Source organism: Tinamus guttatus, unplaced genomic scaffold (assembly GCF_059628265.1).
Source record: "Tinamus guttatus ecotype Peru unplaced genomic scaffold, ASM5962826v1 Tinamus_guttatus_pri_ptg000602l, whole genome shotgun sequence".
NCBI classification, from domain to species: Eukaryota; Metazoa; Chordata; class Aves; order Tinamiformes; family Tinamidae; genus Tinamus; species Tinamus guttatus.
Window position 1 is genome coordinate 2077127 of NW_028289136.1, and position 23568 is coordinate 2100694.

Genomic DNA, 23568 nt, shown 5'->3' on the forward strand with positions numbered 1-23568 from the left:
ACTGCTCACAGAGGAACATGAAGGAAATGTCAGGAACTGACAGATACTTCCCAAGGTAGAAGAAAAAAATATTGAAGGTGCTGAAGGTTCTCTTGTTGCAGAGAATCAGATAAAAATACTTACAATCTGCCTGTATTTTAGAAATAGATTTTGATCCTGTAACCTAATCTCCAAAAATGTCAGGGTTAAGGTATACAAACAGCATGTTAACTAGGATTTTCCTATGCAGGAAAAAAAAATTGGGTCTCAAACTAGATGATTAATAGACAGGATGATTATGATGGATTTTTTTTTCCCTAATTTTAAATGAATGGGGAAATGCAGTGATAAAAGGAGATAAGGGTAGGTAATAAACAGGTCACGACTAAAGAGGAAGCAGTCAGGGATGGCAGGTAAAACGTACGTGAATTGTGTTAGTCAGTTTAAGAGGCCGGGTTCAGGAGCAGAAACCTGTCAGAATGATGAAACCTGCAAAACCTGCAAACATCTGTATTTGATAGCAGTGGGAAATAAGTGCAAGAGTGAGAACAGGGCAGCCCCCTAACAGCCATATACTACCGAAAAAATATATGTTCATAATGGTGGGTAAAATAATTATTTGTCAATTCAAATTCATAATGAACAGATTGGGTTACACTGGAGGTGGGGAATGCAGGGCTTATATAGTTTTTTTCTTCTGGCAGATGTTATTTATTATCTTAAGTGAGTTGATGAGAAGTTAACAGTAGGTTAATAAAAATTTGCACTTCTTCACAACTATGAAGAATTCTTTCCACAGCAAAGAACAACAGAAAAATGTAAGCAAATTGGAAATAAGGTGTAAAATAGCAAATTAAGGTGTAACATAGGAAAATACAACTTTCAATACAGAAATAAGATGAGTCATTATATAAAAGTGACTTTAATTTCTATGTGCTAAGAGCATGCAAAAATGATATGCCAAAGATGATAAAAGTTTTAGGTTGTCTTTTGTTTTGATTTTGATAGCACCATTTACTGTTTAAGTTCTATCTATCCACTTAGGTTAACAACAAGAAGTAAAAAAAAAAAGGGTCACCAACCCAGCAACCAAGTTCCTTTAATGTTCTCTTTAATATGTTGTATAAAATGAATAGTCACCTTCACATCTGACTGGAACACAGTGCTCCAAGCTGATCTCCAACTAGACACAGGGTTGCAGGCAGCAAAAAAGGTCATGGCAATTTTTTACTGCGTACATATAATGTCACAAAACACAGCTGTGGCAGTAATTTTTTTTCTTTTCATGGCATTGTTTCAGAAGAGTTTTCTCTACCTGCTGAAAGCTACACAAATGCATTGACACGAATACAGCTTGACACAGAATAACTTCTGCTGATTCACCAGGGTCAGGATTTCCCCCTCACAAAGAATTAAACAAACTGGGAGTGGGAAAGAATTATCTCTGGGGAGCGATGCACTAACAGTGCAAATATCAGTAAAAATTTGCTAATGTGAGATCTACTGGAGGAATAAATGCACTTTCTCAGGAAAAACAATGGAAAATACATTTCTGAAAAGCAAATAGATGGAAAATCTATATGCAGACTACATTAAGCATTCATACATATATTATAATATAGATAAAATCTATCTAACAGCCTATACATAGGTTTCTAGCATGTTTTTACATCTTTTCATTTTCTTAAAATGATGAGTAGAATGAGTTCTTCTTTTTATGAACACTTTATCTTAAAGTTTCCTTTAAAGTTTTCCACTGCATTTTAACTTGTCACTAACATGATTAATGCATTTATTCTCTTCTCAGCTAGACTGTCAAAGAAATACAACTGCTTGCCTCGTCTTCACAAAATGTTCTTTACCACTATAATGCTTTTTAACTGTAGTCTCAAGAATATATATAAGTAATGGGAAAAAAAATGAAGATGACAGAAGTGCAGCTCATAATTATTATAGACGTTCTACTGGTTATCTCCAGTAAAAAGTAGGGCGAACAAAAGACCCTTCACAAAATAATTTTCAGTCAATGAGAATGACATTTAAATTTGTCCTGCTTACCATAAGAAGTCTGTCTCCAACCTGCAATCTGCCATCTTTTTGTGCAGCTCCTCCATCAATAATCTTGGTGACATAAATGCTGTTGTCCCCAGGAATGTGTTGGTTTCCCACCCCTCCTGCAATACTGAAACCCAGACCTGGAAAAGAAATAGGGAAAACAAAATGTTAGCAATACAATATGGTACAAAAAGGATTGCAAGCATTGTATATATATTTTTTCTAATATATTGTGCAATGACAGTATTTTTTACAGAACTGCAAATAACATAACAAATATTTGAGAGGTCAATACACTCACTTTTCCTGAAAGGGTAGGGACAGAAATAAATTAAGAACATTCTTTCCCATGTATAGTTACAGCAATTTGTAGGAATATATAGACAAAAAAATAATCAAACCGATGATGATTACACCAATGTGTTGCCCCTGCCAAGAGCCAGTGCAAACTACACTAGCAAGTAATGGCAGTTTCTCCATTACTAATTACAAAACTCTGAAGGTTGCAGTTTATACTGTTATATATCGACATAAAATACATCGCAATCCATTAGAACAAAATGCAGGATATTCTTACGATCCACAGAACTGGAAAAATAGCAGGAGACATTTACAACACATTTTGTAAGTAGTATCACAGTGAAAGGTCTGGAAGGATTAAAGAGTGTAGACATTTGGATTTAATTCCGCTCTGTGCATTTTTCTAGCACACAGATAACACAGGCTGTTGATACACGGAACAGGAAAGCTGCAGCCCTTTGTGCACACATAACTCCTGCTCAGTGATCTGTGCAGATCCTAGATGATGACCCCAAGTGCCCAACTTTGGAGCAGTGACAATAACACATGCTGATGGAAAATAAACAGGCACTGGAGCCTGTAAAAAAGTTTTACTCTTTCCCTACCCTCTGACACACTGCATAAACACACAAATTATTGCTGTCATCTATAATAAGATTTTTATCTCTCAATCAGAGAAAAGATAGAAACTACTGTGCTTTATTTCCATAAAAAGCTACCTCATAGGTTTGATTTTTTTATAGATTGTATATATAATAGGAACTTCCACTTTTACACAAATAAACTGTTACTGATAATAACTTGCTTAGATTATTGCTTCACCCAGGCAATCTCTTTTAGCAGTGCAGAAAAATATTAGTTATGTCTTTCTAAAGAATAATCACTAGTTTTATCTGTGAATTATTATTATTATTATGCTCTGTCATTCTTAAAGCAAACATATTAATAACAGGTTCAGTCTGGGCTAGGAATGCAATAGGGAAAAATGAGTTGCCTGGAACATGTTTTTTTATCGTAAACTCACCAGCTTTACTGCTTCTGCAATAAAACTTAAGCTAGGGTATATTTATTACCCAATCGCTTCTTTAGCAGCTGAATGAGCAAAGAGATAAGGGTTTAAAGTTAATTGAATATTCTGATATAATCTTGAAAAATTATGATTTTTTTTCTTGCAGTATTTTTATTTGATGAGTATTTTTAGCTTAAAAAGGTAAGGTCAGATAACACATGGGGCTACTTAATGGATACTGTCAAAACAGTAAATTACAGAAAGAAATCTCTGAAATTATATCTCAAATTGAAAGACTATTTGATTAATTAGTTATGATGATTATTAACAACACCCAGCTAATTAAGAAGTATGGGATAACACATAGAGCTAATTAAGAAGTATGGAAAGAATTAAAATAAAACATAACTTAATTTCCAACTAAAGCTGATGACCACTGTTGCTATTTATGTGGTACTGACAGGACAACTGCAAAAACAAAAAGAATATATTTCTTTAGCACAGAAGAATTTATTCATTTCTCTGGGACTGCTATCAAGGAAGCAAAAATACATTTGCAAAAATACATTAACAATGGTCTGTTACTTTTTCTGCAGTGCTGAGAAGTCTGTTTGCTATTTGCTTGGGCAAATACATAACAACTGAAGTGTGAAAGCTAAAAAAATAAGGGCTATAACCTATGATCCACATTACAAAGAGAGGTTTATAATGAGAGAGGAATACATTTTTCTCCTTCTGAGTCTTCATAAAATGTAACTGCTTTACAACATACGGAGCCACACTGTATTTGTAAATGGGGCTACCTTCATTGGCATCAGCAAACACAGCCTTGAGTACAGAAAGGTGTAAAAGAGCAGAACAAGACACAAGGCAACATCGTTTATTGGGAGAGAAAAAGGAAGGTGGATGAGAGACAACTGAGGAAGAGAAAGGCAGGGAATGGTAAATGTTATAATACTTTAGAAAGTGTTTAAATAAGGTGAGTTTCTGTGGCTTTCCCCTAATGATCTTGTTATACTAATTATACTTTCCTGCTTTAGAACCTTACTTCTTGGGAAGAATGAGGAATGGAACGATGATTGCAGTCAGCTTTAATCGAGTGATTGATGCTAACTGCTAGGATGCTAGGAAAATATACCACAATAAAACTTTTCGGTAGGATTCATCTGGCCAAATGACATCAGGCACTAATCATTTATGCTACCTTTATAATCAATGAAAATTCATTAAGGGCTCTTGGAGCGTGATTCATCTTGTCTTACAGAGACATCTGAAAGAGCTGAGACGAATCACGCTCCTGGTATCTGAAAGGCTGTGGGAAGACACGGGTGGGAAGATCAGCGCTGGAAAAGGTGAGTTAACAACCTGAGTTAATCTGACCCCATTTAAGCAGAAGATTGCTGCTTTTTCTGAAGACCTGAAAAAGGTTTGTGCATCCATGGTGTGGATCCCTCTCTACATCAGTTTAGTCTCATATAATGAGCTTCATCGCTTTGAAAAACGGAAACATTCAAATTTATGGGAACACATCAAGACATGCTTTCTAATTGAGGTCCTTCTCATTGTCCCTTTCAGGTCCCAAACAGTCAAAATAAAATAATACTCTGACTGAAGCACCTTTTCCTCATTGACTGCTATAGCCAGGGAGGCTTTGCCATCATAACGCCAAAAACCAGGAGGCACTCAGAGAAATTCCCTCCCTCTCCTGTTTACTTCATGTACAATCTGTGTGAAGGATGATGAATCTGGTAGGCAGAGCCTACAAGACCAACTTGGGCTAGATAATGTCAACTTTCTAAAAAGAAAGTTAAACGAATCTCACATTAGTACCCCAAATGAGATGTTGCAGTTTGCCGTTGTGCTACACAGATAGCCAGGTTTAATTTACGCCAGTCAAGAGAATGAGGATTTTAGAGGATAAGCCCAACAAGAATTTCACGGTCGTAACTGAGAGCCTTGCTCAAAAAATGTCAAGTCTAAGGTGGTTCACAGCCTAAAATGTAAAGAGAAGTGTGATTTCCAGGGAAGTAACCAAAACGCCTTGCTCTAGAGCCGTGCAATGTATAATTCCTAATTGCTGGATCCCTGACTTTGCCAAAGCACCCCTGACCACCACCAAAACAGACCTGCTGAATACAGAGAAGCTAAAATATGTGTTGGACTTGTAGTAGAAATATTGGGCTAGATATGAGTGAAATATGACTGAACAAGTGTGTGCAAGCACCAGAAGAAGAAACAAGGAGCACAAGGGTTAAAACCACGGCATTTATTGACAACTCGGAACACCATTCCTAGCATTAACACTGGAGAATGCGCTGTTTCGGTGAAGCCCCGAAGGCCAGAGCTCTGTTCAGACCACAGCACAGATGTCTCGTCAGCAGAGGAGTCTGTACTGTAACAACAGGGGGCTGGCAGCAAGGTTACAGCATGTCACATAAGCCACTTTTATGCCCGTAAGGCCAACGGGAAAACAAATGCTATCCATAAAGATGTATATATACCAAGCAAAGGAAAACAACGAGCTGCAGCTTTGCCTAAGATTAATGCAGAATGAAGAAAGTAAGATTCTGAAGTACAGAACCACCCTATAACTTTTATATATATACATATATATATACTTTCCTATAATTGCGGATTTCTAGAGGGTAAAAAACAGCTGTCCAAAAACTAGTTCATTGTCATCAGTCAATGAAATCCCAACAGGTGCAATGAGGGTTGGATTGCTGGTGTCCCACGTCCTGGGACTTTTGTGAAACTGCTTCAAAGCGGCCAAAGAAGAAAATAAAAGCAGGAAGCATCAAAGCAACCATTTGTTCTGCTGAGCACCTTCCCTGGAACAGAAAGCCTGGCCTCAGCCTCTGACCTTACCAACTCATACTGCTTTGAGCTACCCTGGCAGGCAAAGAGAAACTCAAACTGAGGTTAGCTCCTGTCTTTCCCGAGACCAGCTATTTCTTCAGCACAAACATATCTCAGCACTATTTTACTGTCCAAGTCTCTTTCGGCTCACAGGGCCAATATTTATGCAGTCTATTTTTCCTCTGAAAGGCAGAATAGTGTCATACTGATGAACATGCTGATGAAATCATCAAACCCGGAGCAATAAGTCCAACCCAGCCTCGTAATTAATCAAATTCCACTTAGAGGAAGGAAAGGAACATGGGTAAAGAAAGCACTTTGATGGCTGTCATTTGATTGACTTGTTTTGACAGGTACTGTAGTGCTGTGTGAATAAGCCAATGGAAACAAGGTTAATTATAAACAGAGGAGCAGCAGGGAATATCTCCTCCTGCCCCTTTGCTCAAGCCTCTAGTTGCCAATTTTAGTTTTCCTGGAGGAACGACATGACACATTTAAAAGCAGCACTCATAATAATCGTGAGCATTTAATAGGGTTGTTGTCGCTGTGATTTATGATTAACGCTCATTATTCCTCATTGCTCATGAGCATTCCTCAATGCTCAATAAATTCCTTCATTATTTGCTACAAACAAAAATGAAATACATTGCAAAATAAATAATAAAAAAAGAGTTTGACAATAATTTAAATGCCAGAAGGATTAGCTGATCTTCCTCCACTTTCTTTGTCTGTCTTTGTTTTGGGGACAGGAGTCAATTCCTGAGAAACTATTACCTCAACCATAGGAAATGTCACTGTGTCTCTCTCCTCTGCGTTGCAGATGCAAAGATCATTTTATGTGAGTAAATCTTCTAACTATTCCTATCCCTGGCTCGTTTGACAGTTTATACCAGAAGGAGTTACATGAATAAAATCTGACTACATTTTGTAACTGTTCAGTAGATGAAAAAGTCATTCTAAATCAGAGTATGATTCATAAAACTGTAACTAATATTCAGAACACACTTAATACTTTCTACTTTCCTTGCGATCTTTAATTGCTATTTCAGCCCCCATTCCAGTATCACTTGAGAGTGTTCTTTTGCTAAGGGCCTGGGATGAACAACCCTCCTCCACCTTCCCCAAAAACATAATGGAGACTATCATTATCTGGCATCTCTTTCTGGTGGCCTTGGGTTAGAAACTTCAAGCATCTGCCTTATTGTTTCTGACATTTTTTTGCAGAAATATCTAGTGTTTTCAGTTATTTCCCAGATGATGTCACATAGAATAAAGATGATGTACAATGCCACCAGGTAAGAAAAATATTCTTTGAAACCATCTTACACAGCGAGAAAATTGCAGTCGCCACGGCAGTGTATATGTGTCATTATACGCTCATGCCCTTAGCTATTTATACAGATATTGTTACACACTACCTTTGTTTTTGCCCATGGCCTTTTCTCATTGTTATTATTCTTCTTACTCCCACATTCCGGCTGCTCCATACTCATCACCCCTCCATACTACCCACGAGCATAGATGGCCAGAACTCAGATTTACCCTATACTGAGGATCTAACTGGAAAGCACACACAGCATTTCCACAGAGAAAACCACCATGCTTGTGGGAAAAGCTACCTATCACTGCATTTTGTTTAGCAGTTGTGATTATACAGAAGGCAAACAACAGCCTTTCTTTGCAAATTAGCATTGATTGCACAGTAATGCTGGGCAGTTCTCTGAGGCAATCAGTCCTCCCATCACCTAAGCACAGCAAAGGCTCATGGTTTTTCAGCATGGAGATGGATTTGGCCAAGGATTTCTGGAGAAAACAAATACTAAAATTTCACATCTTGTATTTTTTTATGTCCACATATTTGGAAGTTTAGAAATTTAGAATTCAATTAAAATTACAGTTAGAATTTTAATATTTTTGTTACAGTTTTTAAATAAGTACAATGTTTAAAATCAAATCTAAATAAAATTAAAATTTTAAATTTGAAAGCACTGTAATAATACCATATGACCGGAAAACCCGCTGCAGACGTTTGTTTTTACTGCTTGTTAGATGAAAGTGACAGAGAGAGTGATCCCACAGAGATTAAAATGTCTTTAATATCCTGATGCCTATGTACATCCCCACTGCTGCAAGCAGCTCTGTAAAGACTAAAGGCCTGGAAGAACAGTGCCTAGCTAAAACTCAGTCTAGGAGAGGCTGTGGAGGAGCTTCTCAGCTGCTATCTGCACATAGAAGCCAGACAGAACCATCTGCCTGTCTTCATTTCAAGCACAAACCTTGCAAACTGCCAACAAGAAACACTTAAAATCTTAATATTCAGCTACCGTGTTGCTATCTCCAGCGTGTTACCCCTGTTCCACAACGCTGGGATCTCCCCAAAGGCTTCTTACCCACCACTGCCTTCTTTCACCTCTCTGTTCCTGTAGGACACTGGGGTAGCAAGGTTACCTTTTTTGTTCAGACACAATGGGCTTCATGACAACCACCTCAGAAACTCAGAAGAGGTCGCAATATGTTAAAAAAAAAAAAAAGGATATTCCAAGGATTTTCTGCTAAATTATTATTTTCTAGCTTCTACACATGTCCAGAGGCTAATTCAGACTCTTAAACCCTTTTCCCACAGTTCTTTTTTCCCTTTTTTGTGCATAACAATCCAATACTGTAGTGGAAACCACTGTGTTATAACAGCAAGAAAGGAATGTATTCTCAGGATACAGGGCTATGCACTTTGGTCTAGGAAAAATATTTGCATTCCCAACTAGAGAAGAGATGTGATGGGGAAGTAAGATCATGACCTAAATGGTAGCATTCCTTCAAGGCAGGCAGAACATCTTTAAAAGCAATCAGAATACAGGTACTATAGATAGAACACTGGATTTACATTATGAAAACAGTGAAACCTAATCTACCTGGAATCTTTAATAAAGGCTTGAAAACATATATTGCTAAATTATTCTTCTGTTTGGAGAATTTTGCAAAACAAATACCTGACACGCACATAAATGAAATTACTTCGTTTCCATTCAGCTTTGCAGTTAAAAGTTTGGGTTTATTTTTTCACCATTATGGATTTTTTGCCTCCGCATATGCCTCCCTCAAGATACATTCTTCTCAAATGTAGTTGAAAACAAAGGAAATGGCAAACTAGGAAAATACACTCAGAGTCTCATTAGACGCTGCATTTATTCTATATGTTTATATTTATTCAAATTTATTGGGAATAAATTTGCCAGACAACATAGAAATGACTTAGATTCACAATAGGAATTCTCCAGAATACATCAAAATTTATCTTGAAGAGAGAAGACAGTATTCCTAATTATTCACAATTATCCATTTTTTAAAGCATTATGAGGATTCAATTTCACTAAAAATTATATTAAATCATACTGTGACAATTTTGTCAGCATGAAAGAGAGAGAAAATGATTTCATTTTTGACATATAATGATACTCTGTCAGGATCATAGCAAGCACTTCTGCCAATGTAGAAAAAGCAGCATAATATACCAGCTGTAAATAGTTTACGTTAAAACACCTAGTTATAAAAGAAAAAAAGACTAGCAAGGTAGAAAAGAGAAATGCAAGACCTGCCATTTAAGAACACAATTTACTGCGTCCCTGTGCATTTGGCCTCTCCCATTTCCACACTAAGTTTGCACGTGCTCACGCTGACACTGCGCACACCAACAGGCTTCCTGCTCAAGCAGGAAGTTTCGGCACATTTTTGATGCACCCATTAGGGCAGTTTTGAGATCTGGAATCACTAAAAATCAGTGTTTTACATTAGGACAGGCACCATCTGGCCGGTTACAACGGGATCATTTACATCTTGCAGGGAATGATGCTGCGTGCAGCACAAGGGACTGCGTGGCTGGAAGGGCTGCTAAAGACTAGCCTGCTTTGTTCTCTCCTTGCTGTTTGTTTTTGTCAGTTAGCAGTATTTTTCTTACCCAAGTTTTCTGTTGCTGTTCTTCCAGTCTCACTCCTGCCCTTTTATTCTTTTGGGGAAAAAAACATCCAGACTGTGCATTGGCTTCAGAATAAGAAGCGAGTTATCCTAAGTAGCAGCAAAGAGCAGCAAGAAGGAGTTGCATTTTCAAGACTGTCATATGCCGAATCAAAGCCTCCCTTCTGTCAACAGAGATAACCCTGCTCTCCTCCCTGCCTTTGGCCATGCTTTCTCACTGTCAGCCTTGCATCAGCTGGAGGAGTTCTGTAGCTAAATGCACCAGCAGACGAAGACGGTGCAAAACCAACCGTATTTGCTGTTAACCGGGTCAGCTCCAAATCCTGGCCCAGAACAGGTGCTTATCCACGGGAATTGCGCTGCTGCTCAGCACACCCAGCTTAGGGGATGTGGTGGGGAGGAAGGGTGCAGAGACAGGAGCAGGAGCTGGAGAGAGGAGGACCAAAATACCTGTTTAACCTCGTAACGCACTTGAATCTTTGCAGCAGATCTGCACCCGATAGAGCCAGCGGCAAATGGGGAGAGAAGGGAATGGTGAAACTGCTCTCCTAAGCTTGAGAGAGGCAAGGAGATGTTGGTAATCACACATTTCCAACGCTCCTGAGAGCCCAGACAAATCTGCTATTGCTACGAGGGGAGGCAAACAGCGCAGTAACCATGCTGACTCGATAGATCTCTGGTTTTTGCTCTGGCAGATACACTGGTACCATCAACCTTTCATGATTAGGGAACGAAATATAAAACCTTTAACTCACCCTTTAAAGTGAAGCACTAGGCTTGAGAAAGCAGGATGTAGCCATATTTGGCTGTTTTGTGAGAACACCCATAAATCCAGAATATTTTTGCAAATGAGTTGAAAGCAGTAGGACACCAAATTATCTCTTCTGTCCCATTTTTCTCCCTAACCCAAATTCTTAAGGAAATTAAACTCACTGCAATAAATTTACATTGTAGATCTATTTGATCTGCTAAAAATGTAGCTGATAATCCACAAGGTTTTAAATGTGAAGTAGAAATATCTGGAAATGGGATCATCATGGAAGGGCTTTATGTTGCTGGTGTGGAAACCAAGAGAAGGCCTTTATCCCTGACACTCTCCCCTCTCCATCAGACTATTTAGATAAAATCTTGAAGGTTTTTCTGCCTTTACGCTGCTGTTCATACACTTGAGTTTCACTTGGCATTTATTTAAGCTCATCCCATCTAGATTCTGGCATGTAATTTTTAGACCTAAGAAACAAAAATAACCCATGGCTCTTTTGGAGCAGGAAGAGTTAAGTGAATATTTACAGAAACCTGGAATGAGTAAAGCCTTCAGTCAGGTGCCTGAGGGTAGATTCAAAGAATCATCTATTGCTTTTACAATATACATTAACTTGGGTTCGAACCCTGAAATAAGGCTCACTTTTCAGCTATACAGAAAACCTTTTTTTTTTTTTTTTTTTTTTTTTTCTGGCATAGGATCTAAACTTGTGCAGAGTCTACGCAGTTTGCCTGTCACTAACGAACAGCAGTAGCTCCGTATTATTGTATTTAGCTTAGTTAAGTCCAGAATTAATGCAATTTTTGACAGCAGCCCCAAACTATTTCCAATTCCTAACAATTTCAGTGAAAAACATTTGATCTTGTAGATCTGTGCATCAAAATCTGCTTTAAGGGAGTTATTAATTCCTGATGAGATGTTATTTTTTAAAAAACAATTAATATATAAAGCTGTGCTTTCCTCCATTTTTTTTTTCTCATATCAAGATTCATCCTTGAAATTCACAGACTTGACAGAGAAGATAGGATCTGTTTATGAATTCGAGTAATTATTTATTGTGGATAATATGAGGTGATATACCTTTAACTGAGTACAGCTGGTCACTGCTTTGTAGGTACGGATGGCTGTTCTAGCCAAATATTTAACAATTTGTCACCAATTAAAAGGAGACAGAAGGAGCAATCTGTCAGTTTGGGATCTGTTTAACAAGCATAAATGTCAGGGAAAGACTCATCAGTTTCTTTTGTTCCTCCTCCATCTGATGAAGGGAATTTAGCATTTATCTTCTTATTCCTGTTCTTTCTTGAAAACTGCCAAGCAATTATGCTGAAGCTTGAAAATACAAAATGAAATCAAAGTTCATCTTGCAGCCTCTTATCTATTTGCAATCCCATAAATAATCTGTCACCCATTCAGATACTTCCTCTTAAAAAAAAAAAAAAAAGAGGAATCAAAAGACAGATTTACAAATAAGTTTGATTTTTATGCAAGGGAATTTACAGAGTCCTGATGATAAAAGTTTACAATTACATAAATGACATAGAGAAAGGAAAAAGGTAATGCTTATTCAACTACAGTGACAAGTGAAGGCACTCTGAAAATGAATTCAAGAGCTACTGCACCCAAGTTTGAATCCTTCTGTCTCCCTACAACTGAACTTTGGTCCCTCAGTTCAGTTACTCATGGTGCTTTTGTGCAATGCTATAAGAAACAAAGTGAAACAAAAATACTTTATTATCCAGTGAGAATTATGCTATTTTCAAAGAGTAAAGTCAGGAAAATAAGAAAATTGTCTCTTTTTATACATTATGTATGTTTACTAAGGGCATTCTACTCTACCTTACTTATTTCGCACAATAGTGTGAACCCATATTTAAAAATCTGCATTCTGCAATACAGATGTTTCCAGGCTGGTCCTTGAGCTTTCAAGGTTTTCTAGGAGCTTGAGCTTAACAGTGTGGAAACCAGGGTTATAACATTTAAATGTGGTTGTTTCATGCTGAGTTACACTACAGATTTTCATTGGTTTCCCCAATATTCTTTTATCAGGGCTTTTTATGATACATGATACAAGATCTTGTGTAGATCTCCAGGGCTCCCTCTCAGGGAATTAGCATGGGCTTTCCATCAGCTATCCCTACTAATAACAGTACCCTCTATAATGCCTAAGGTAGGGTGTAGGTCCCAGTGTCTGGGAACACAGTGTTCTGAAAAAGTGAAATCCTGTGAGAATGAGTGAGTGCACTAGCAGCACTTCTTGGCCAATTTACCTGGAAATTTTAGGCAGCTATTTAGATTTAGAGTTCCATCCCAGTGAGGCCCACAAATGCAGAACCCAAAGCCTACAAGACTGTGATATTAAAGAAACCCAGCTTTGCCCATAATCAGGGGAGCAGGCTGCCTATGAAGTCCAGATTTACCATTAAATGATTCCGTGCAATCTAAAGCAAAGGGGGTCAGTCTCCAAGTGCTGAAAACCTGCGGTGAGACCAGCCCTTGGTGGACAACCAGCCATCCACGTGACCAAACTGCTCCTAAGGAGCACGATTCTGGCTCAAGCCCCAGAAAAAAAAGCCAGGGAAGTCCTAACTGAATGTGAACGAACAAATGCAGTTTGAGAGTGCTCTTTATCTGTTCTGATATTCGTTAGAACTCACACATGTCAAGAAGAGCCTTTGCTAAAAATGTTGCATCCCTCTTAGCCATAAGAAAAGCAAAAAGAGGAAAATCAAAAATAATAAAATAGTGTTGAGAACAGGCAATGGAAAAGTTGGTGTTTTGTGTCTGGAACATATCGTTATCTTTGCAGGTGGAAGGTTTAACTAGGTCTGTCCCTGCTGTTTGTTTTCATCCTGCAGCGAAAAAAGGAAATTGTATTATGATCATCGACTCATGGGGCTTGAAGAAACTCAACAGATCATTTATTCTGTTTTCTCAGTCTGAGATAGAACCAACTAGAGTTACATCAAGGCCAACGATGTCTGATGCACCCAAAGATCTCAAATTCTGGGAATTTAGTAATTTGTCTTGTAATCCAACAGAGCACAGTCCTCATTTGTCCTAAAATCCAATCCAAGCCTTGCTTACCGTAATCCATCAGGCTTTGTTCCACATAGAGCAAACCCTTTCTTCAAAGATGTGCTGCAAAGCAAGAAGGTGGTTATCAGGAGCTCATCAGCCCCTTTTAAGTCTTTGGTATTTCAAATAAATGACTTCAGATCATTCATTCCTTCTTTGTAGGATGTGCTTTCTAAATCTCTGATCATTTTTACTGCCTACCCCTGGAGTCCCTCCAACTGGCCCGTATCTTTCTTGAAGTGGAAAGCTCAAAGCCAGCACTCTCTAGCTAAGGCTTTACCCAGGAAAGATGAAAGGATTGCTCACATATTCCATAAACTACACCTCAATTTATAAATCCCACTATATTCTTTATGTTTCACCACAGCATGACATTATGTAAAAGATACTACAGCTGACATAGTCCCATACCCTTTTCCACAGGACTCTTGCCCAGACAGCTTTCTGATGAGCATTATTTATTGGATTAATTGATTATTCCTTGTACTTGGTGCTGCTGCATTACATCTTGGTGTTTTTTTTTTTTTTCTCTAGACTACTTTCCATGTTAAACCCTTCCAGCATATGGTGTCATCTGAGAAAAATGTGAACAAGAATTACAAGAGTAAAGTGATGTGGCATGTATTGCCATTACTCTTAACCATTACTCTTCTAATTTTGTCCAGGTGTTTGCAAAGAGTTTTCCTAACTGTTTCTGTGTTCCTCTGTCATTCTGAAGGCAAAGCTGATGGCTTTATAGCCCCCTGGCTCCTCTTATTCACTTCAGTAAAGACAAACTTGCTGCTTGCCCTTTCCATTTTTTCGCCTCACCTTCTCCACACAAGGTTTCAAAACTAACCACTCTTAACACTCAGATTTCATCAGCCAAATCTGAGTAGTCTGGGATCAAGAGCAACAGGCCCTCCAAGTGTAAAAATATCTAACTTAAATAAGTGCTGCCTGGCCTGCTGCTTCTTTGTTTGAAGCTGAAGTCTTGTCTCTGTCTTTGGTTTTAATCATGAGAGCAACCTCAGCACAGATGATCTTCCTGTGAAAAGTGAGGTCAGAAAATTGTTAGGCACTTGTATCTTCCCAATGCAAAGGGAAAGCATCTCTACATTTCTAAATTACAATTACTTCCTCAGCACTCCAGAAAGGGCATCATTTGATATTATAAAATTAAAAGTATTATAAAATAATGTCAGACATTTTGGCTATGGTTTGATTATCATTAGAAGTTATAAATGCTACACATCCAACCTACAGATTAAGGATAAGATTCACATTTAGTTATGCCAACTACACTCATTTTTCAGACACAGTATATGAAATGGAAACCTGTCTACACTAAACAACTTTATAAAATGATTTGCTGTAATTTTAGACTTTCTCATTTCAGGTCTCATGTTTGTTGGGTGGGTAGTTATGTCTTTCTGTTCACTTCACAAGATAACCTACACACTGTTTTGCACAATTAAAGGAAAAAAAATCCCAAGAAACAAGGACATAATTTAGAGGGAAAAAAGACTATTATATCCTGTTTGAAAACAAAACAACATTTTTTCAAAGTAAAATCTTTCAGCAAGCTTGTTCTTCTGGCTTGTGCAACACATCTTTTATCATAGGCTAAAGTTTTTAATTTTTTTTTTTACCCATTATATCCTATTTTATAATCCCTTCAGCTCTTTAAGATCTTGTTTTTCAATTGTTCATTCCTATCATGCAAAACAATTGGCCCAAATTCCTTCGAAACCATGAACATATGAACATGCTCTAAATTGTACATACAAACCACTGAAATCACTGCTGAAAATTTAGGAATCTACATCCTGGATACTGAACAGAGGGCTCTACGCTCTTGGGATACTTCAGCTATATGAGCTAATGCTTCTGGTTCCACAATGAACTTATTCCACAGATATACTTTGCTTTTTTAAAGTCCCAGAGTTGTCATTTGTCTCAGAAATGAGAAACTAAAGGCAGGAGCTTTAAGCTGTCTCTGCCATTCTGACACAGTTTTAAAGGTAGACAAAAGCGTAGCACAGAACAGGTCACAAGAATTTATTTTATCTTCCAGGCACACTGAATGCTTCGTGTTGAGAGAAAGATATCACCTTGCCATCGCCCCAAGAGGGCGAATTTCTGAATGAAAATAGCTTAAATGAGTGCCTGCAAGGGAGGAAAAGAAAACACATTAGAAAACTACACTCTGTCATGGCTTTCTTGCTTCCAGTAAAGAGGAAGCAAGTGGAGGGAGGTGATCCCTCTGCTCAGCTCTGGTGAGGCTGCACCTGGAGCACTGGGTGCAGTTCTGGGCTCCTCAGTACAAGAGGGATACTGAGCTTCTAGAGAGGGTCCAGCGTAGAGCCATGAAGATATTAAGGGACTGGAGCATCTGTAGTACGAGGAAAGACTAAACGAGCTGGGCCTGTTTAGTTTGGAGAAGATTGAGGGGAGATCTGATCAATATGTGCAGATACCTGAGGGGTGAATGTAGGGAGGATGGGGGCAAACTCTGCTAGGTGGTGGCCAATGACAGGACAAGGGGTAATGGGTACAAGTTGAAACACAGGCAGTTCCATCTCCATGTGAGGAAGAACTTCTTTCCTGTGAGGGTGACAGAGCCCTGGAACAGGCTGCCGAGAGAGGTTGTGGAGTCTCCTTCTCTGGAGATCTTCCAAACCCACCTGGATGCCACCCTGTGCCATGTGCTCTGGGTGTCCCTGCTGGAGCAGGGGGGTTGAACTGGATGATCTCTAGAGCTCCCTTCCAACCACAACCAATCTGTAATTCTGTGGAAGAGCTGTCTGCGTGTCAAGCATCACAGACTTTCGGCACAGTCTGTGTGCCAAAGACAAAACTTGGCTTTTGTAGCAAGCCTGATCTTCCTGGGGGTGCAATGTGCAATGCCTGGGAAGCCCTCTCCTCTGCAGCTAGGCAGATCAGCTGCCCTGCGCCGCCGCGGCCGACCTGCACCGGCAGCGTCCGAGCTCACGCGCATGGCCTGCGAGCCCCGCAGCTGCCAGCCCTGCTCTCGTGTCCTGAGGAGACACGTTTCCATCAGAGCCTTGTAGCCCCACCTGCACAAATCATTTGCTTCACGGCAAATGGCAAAGGAAGTCCTACTATCTAAGCCAAAAAAGAAAGTCTCAAAAAAGCTGATAATGGGAGAGCAGTTTTCCAAAGTTGTTGCGCAAATGGCCCAGAACAGCAGCTAGTAAGGTAAAGCCATAGAGAAATTCATTTCTATTTGACAAGTGTTCAGATCTAGTTACCAATTTTTAGCTAAGACTCACCTAAAAAGGAGTTTCAGGCTTTCGTTTTCAGTAAGGTTAACTGCAATTACACCTAAACTTCAGAATACCAAAAGAAAAATGAGGATGATAGAGCTGCAGAAAAGATTTGAATATAAAATGGGAACCGTCACACAAATGACTATAAATGACTATTTGCAATTAATCACTTTGGCAACTGGCTTCTGAGTGAGCTATTGTTTCAGATACTCGGATGCTATAATATACCTCCTTCTTATATCTCCTTTTTTAAATATATATATTCCAAATTGCAATATAGGATAAAAAGAAGAATGGAGTAGAGTAGAGTAGAGTAGAGTAGAGTAGAGTAGAGTAGAATAGAATAGAATAGAATAGAATAGAATAGAATAGAATAGAATAGAATAGAATAGAATAGAATAGAAGAAGAACAGAATCACAACCTAGATTTTTTCTTAAGTAGATTCAGACTACCTAAATTTTATTTACTCTTTCACTTGCACCTATAAAACCTCACCAAACCTTGTCACTCCCAACTCTCAGAAGCTCTCCTGCCTTCTCAGAAGGCTTGGAAATTCTGTCTGTCTGTCTATGCTTAGGGTTACCACAAAATACAAGGCAAGAACACAAGAAAATGAATAGTAACAGCTTCCAAGGTGAATTTAATTAAGCACACCTTTTACAGGTGATTCATGGAACTACAGTATTTTGGTGATGCTTGTTTTCTTTCAGAGAGCAGATTTCTCAGGAAAGATCCTGGACATCTAAAATACTGCTAGGAAGACAGAAATCACTATGTGGAAATTAACTAAACAATAAACAAAATAATTGCTCTGTAATTTCATCTGCTTAATCTGCCCATTTGGCTTTATATTCAAAATAGAATGAGGCTCTGCAAAAAGGAAACCATAAGGATTTTCCAGTTACAGTTACAAGTGACAGATGTCATGTCTGAATATCCCACATAGGACACTAAACCCTTAAGGTATCTTATGCTGCATCAGGATGCCACATCAGGCTCACAACGATGGCTGTTACACAATTAAACTATTAAACTTATCTGAGGAATGTAAGCAAAAGAACCTATAGCAGGTGAAGGTTATTCTGTACAGAATTCTTACTCCTCCACTAAAAAATAAATAAAAAGAGAAAATGGAGAAATGCTATTGGCCTCCTGTCTGCACAAGGGCTTCTTTCCACACCCAGCCCAGTTTGATGTCACTCCTTCCTCCTCTTTTGATTTATTGCATATCTGAATATAATGATGAGATAATTAACGTTCTGCCACCCTGTCTGCAGCATCTCCTCCCTTTCTCATGCAGCCTGGTGCAGCCCAACAATGGCAATTGTAATAAGGGGAGTTACACGAGATCCCTTTTAACTCTTTACACAGCACTATAGAATGGGAAGTGATGAAAATATTCCCTGATCCAGAAAGTTATATTCTGAAGGGAAAAATTGAGTACACAGGCATGCTGTAAAATACAACATTACAAGACCTGTGCTGATTGCATCACACTTGGTAAGGAGGAAAAATTAGAATCGGAAACGTCGTTTGCCAAGACTAACTGGGAATTTGCATAATGTTTGTCACAGACCACAAGTTAACTTCATGGTGGAGATAAATCTGTGGGATTTTTTAGAAAATGGTAAAGATGGGAAGAAGAATCACACAGGCAGCAATGACATCAAGTACGATCCAAAGGCTCCGACACTGCATTTTTCCGTAGTTCACAATCGACAAAGCCAAGGCCAAAGATGGTGCAAGGAACTTTTCAGCAGTGCACGAGGTATCAGTACCTTGCTGGCTAAATTCCTTTGAAGTATTTCCAAAAGTATAGGATCAATCAAATACAGATTTTTTAAAATGGTCTGCTCCGTTCTCACCCGCAGGGAAACTACAAGCCAGACCTAGAGATACCTAGAGATCCAGCTGCTGAGCACCGACGATAAAAGCACCATCTCTTTGAATGGATAAAGGAACAGGACAAATAAACAGGAAAACAACATCTTCCACCCCTCAGTTTTTTACTGTGAGGTTAGAGAGTTAAACTTGCTACGGTGCAAAGAACAGCAATATCGGACATCTCAATGAAAGGACTGCCAACTTATGGTAAAGAATGAAAACAAGTTCACTTTGCTGCACACTGGGCATGCTAGTCTATGGCCAGAGCTGATGAAATTATTCAGGCAACCAGAGAGTAATGCAAAATTCCTACCTAATACAGAAAGGAAAAGCACAGAAGATTTTCTCCCATTTTCATTGGAAAAAAAAAATACAACAACAACAATAAGCCCTGGCATTCAAGCCTACCTGCACATTTCTCTTTCCTTGTGCTGCTGCTCTTGCCCAACTGCAGCCGCAGTTCATTAAGACGAATCATACTCTGCTGGAGCTGCCTCATCAGTAAGTATCGCTGAAATAACTTAGTAATAATCTTAATGCTCAGTGCTGTATTTTTATAGCCAGCTCAACTGGCTGTTAAAATACAGCACTGCACTTTGAAACTGCTATCGCACCACTTCAGAAATAGTTATCATGATGGAGCTGCAAAATGGAGTGTTCACTTCAGGAGAAATCTTACTCTTCATGTGAGATTTCTGGAACTGATGCTTAAAATCTACCAAGAGATTAGATGTTCATTTTGCATATTAACCCAGTATCCTAAGAACTGTTCGGAAAGTTATTAAGAAATAAATGGTTCTGAGGGACAGGTTGTCCACGCATAGATAAACATATATATACACACATATATGTGTGTGTATATGCATATATGTGGGTATATACAAAATTTATATTACATATTATATATATGTAAATATAAATTTTGTTATCATATATATATATTGCTGCACATTCCTCTAAGTTATCTCCTTAGTGCAAATGGAAAATGACAGGAAAGAAAAAAAAGTGAAGCAAAACCACCAAAATGTAAAATTTCAAACAAATGATCTCCTGCAGCTCATGGGATAGATCCAGCTTTTTAAATAATGACAACCAACCAAAGGGAGGCTTTTGAAATTGTGATCCAACATTACTGTTGGTGATTGGGAAAAGCCTTAGACTGTCCATCAACTACTTTGCTCCAGAGCTGTCTGAATTTGGCCTGACCCGACAACACTCAGACACCACCACCTCCTACCGCAAGGCCATAGAATCACCAAGCTGATAACAGGGACACATTTAGGAAAGATTTCACACTATTTCATTTGTAGCAATTTATATTGGTGACATTGCAAGCCTGTGGTGAGCAAAGGCAGATAATAGATTTAACATTTTATTTGTGCCATAAAACCGAATATGATGAGAATAGCAGCAGCATGCAGATATCATCATTTAAACTAGAAAATGAGATCCTGAGTCTGTGGAATATGAAGGTGAAGACATAACCTCCCATTTTTTCTCCACTAGGCATTAGCAGCCGTAATATGTCACAATATTTTTTAAAAAATAGCAAGTGCTCTCATAGCACAATGACAGAGCTTCCTAATTTTATGGGGTTCCAGAGTATACCATTTTCATGCAATAAACTATGCAGATAGTCACATCTTGCATTAGACAATCCTCGCCTGCAGGGAAGGCATGTCTTTTAGTGATGTTAGCTTTTAAATGATGATCCTGAATCACTATCTTAAAATTGGAAAATTATGTATTAGGGCTTGACAGAGCACTTACTGCTGATATGATGAAATGCGAGTCCCCTCAAGCAAAGTCATTTCACAAAAAAATGGTATTTTAGTTTCAAATGTGGTATTTTTCTTTTCATTCCCTTTAGTAAGTGATAATGAATTACATTAATATGAAGAACTTTAATTGGAGTTGAGAACCTAAATAATTTGCTAAATCTACATCATATTTGCCTGTTTGCTCATTTTTCTGCAGTTCTCTTCAAAGTTGCTCCATTTTTCTCTGCTTTACATTAGGACCGATGAAAAAACTCACGGCACAAGGAGAACATTGAAAAATAGAAGGAAATTCACAGTTAAAGTCATCATAAGACCAAAATTCAACTTAGAAGATGAGAAAGTTTAAGTTAATTCAAGCTGTGGAAAACTTCATTTGCTCAAAGCACTTCGGAACTATCAAAACTTCATTTTTAGCATGAAATTAGAAATGTTTGGAAAGCTTCAAGCCATCACAAACTAATTTAAAAAATCTATGAAGATCTATGTAACTTGCACTGCAAGTCCTCTCTTCCCAAATTCTAAGGTTTGCTAAGCTGTAGTTAGTATACAATAACAAGAAAATTAGATATTGTATATGCCACTGTATATGCCAGCAAAGAAGTAGCTATATTAATAAAACCTATATATTGTTACCAGTCTGAAGGAAGAAATCATCATCATTTATGAGAAAGTAAGATTTAAAATTACTTTGTGTATTCCGAAACTATGAAAAAAAATAATTGGGGTTCTTCAAAGAACTTAAGAAACTTACTTCCAAATTACAGAAAGCTGCCTGCTTCATTTTAAATGCTGCGTCAGCTATTGCTTGAGATAAAAAGCTAACCTTTGACTTTGCTTTAGCAGAGAAAAATTATAAGATTCCTTCTTTTTGCATTTTCATTCTTATTTAATAACTAAATAAACAAACTATTTTGATATGCTTTGACATTTTTAGCAGAGTCAGTTTTATCAGACATTTCAAAAATACACTGAATTTTGCTGCACTTTCTGGACATATTTGATTTGTCACTGCAAACCGGGATGATAAATAATAGAACACAGGTTTTTCTACTGAGGCCACCAATCCAAACTGAAATGCATGTCAACTCTTGTTCAGCTAATTTTGTTCAGAGCCTTTCCATCTAAAACAGAGTAAATGAAGGGCAGCTGTAGCTATCACTTCCCAATACCCATACAGTCTGAAAACTAAGGATAGTTACTCTTGAATAGTCATAAAGAGAAAGATCCTACTTTTATTTGATTTTTTACCCAAGCCACCCAAATTTCCAGATGGCAGAATCAACCATCCTTTATATTGTTCTTTTTTTGATGTCTTTAAATCTGCCATTTTTCCTCTCCAGCTTTCTGGTCCTCAGCTGCTCAGCTGTTCTGCTTCATATACCCCAAGCTTAATTTCTGCAGCTGTGTTTCTTTTAAGATGTCACATTTGCTATAGAACAGAGGTCAGAAGCCTATTTTGTAACCCAACACTGCCACAGTTAGTTACTCTAATCAGTATCTTTTGCTCCCCTCTATCTCCCTCCCCACCTTTTTTTTTTTTTTTTTTTTTTGAGATTGTGGCATTAGTTATCCTCCTATCCTATAGGTGCAGTATTACATAATCTCTGTGTAAAACAGACTCACAGAATGGTCGAGGTTGGAAGGGACCTCTAGAGATCAGCCAGTCCTCTTTAACTTCCATAATCTTACATCAAAGCACACTGTTCAATAGCTTTTGCTTTGCTTTTTACCTTTATAAAAGGTAAATTTGCAGTGTGATAGGGCATCATGGATCACCGGAAAATCCCAGAGGCCAACGGAACTCCTTTCTTTGGAAATCCTTCAGTCAAATGCAATTGAACAGGCTTGAGTACCATAATCTCTCAACGGATGGGGCACAGGGAACACAGCCGCTGAAGTTCAGAATTCACCCCTCACACATTATAAACAGTTCATTGCAAGGTCTTAGGAAAAGCTAATTCACAAGTTAGACTACAAAGCCAAATACTATCATTTAAATATATATATATATATTTAAGTGTGTGCACGATTGCTTCCCAGGACCAAATCCTGCAATACACACGATCCATTCTCATTAAACATATTCTTGCCATGTTTTAACACAGAGGAAGAAAAACATATTACTTCAGGATTTGTGGTGGTGTCTAAATCCCATTGATTTCCAATAGGAAAGTTTCATTATCCCTGTTACAGCCCTCAGCTACTGCAAAGACACTGCTAAAACCTGAAGAAAACCTACCCTTTAATGAACGCTATGCAAATCCAAACAGCACTAAAGCTGCGTGTCTGACTGGAGACACATACAAGAGGCCTCCAAGAGACAGCCTCTGTGGTACATGAAAGAGGGGAAAAACCTGCAGTGATCAGAGCTAGCAATTACCTTCCACAGAACATAGATGGAGTCTCCTTCTCTGGAGATCTTCCAAACCCACCTGGATGCCACCCTGTGCCCCTGCTCTGGGTGTCCCTGCTGGAGCAGGGGGGTTGGACTAGATGATCTCTAGAGGTCCCTTCCAACCTCAACCAGTCTGTGGCTGTGTGATCAGCCAATATTATCAATCAATCAATCAGGTGTGGCCAACCAATATAAATGTCTACATAGTTGCACTTCTGCTAGA

General features: G+C 38.4%; 1 protein-coding gene across 14 annotated transcripts in view; it reads right to left on the reverse strand.

Annotated features, from left to right (window-relative positions):
- DLG2 (discs large MAGUK scaffold protein 2) overlaps positions 1-23568 on the reverse strand; it is a 946755-nt gene that overhangs the window by 273651 nt on the left and 649536 nt on the right. For all 14 annotated transcript variants that reach the window (XM_088534958.1, XM_088534959.1, XM_088534956.1 and 11 more), the window contains one exon: positions 2038-2174. In XM_088534958.1, the coding sequence (XP_088391084.1) occupies positions 2038-2174 (137 nt within the window). The remainder of the gene's footprint in view (positions 1-2037; positions 2175-23568) is intronic.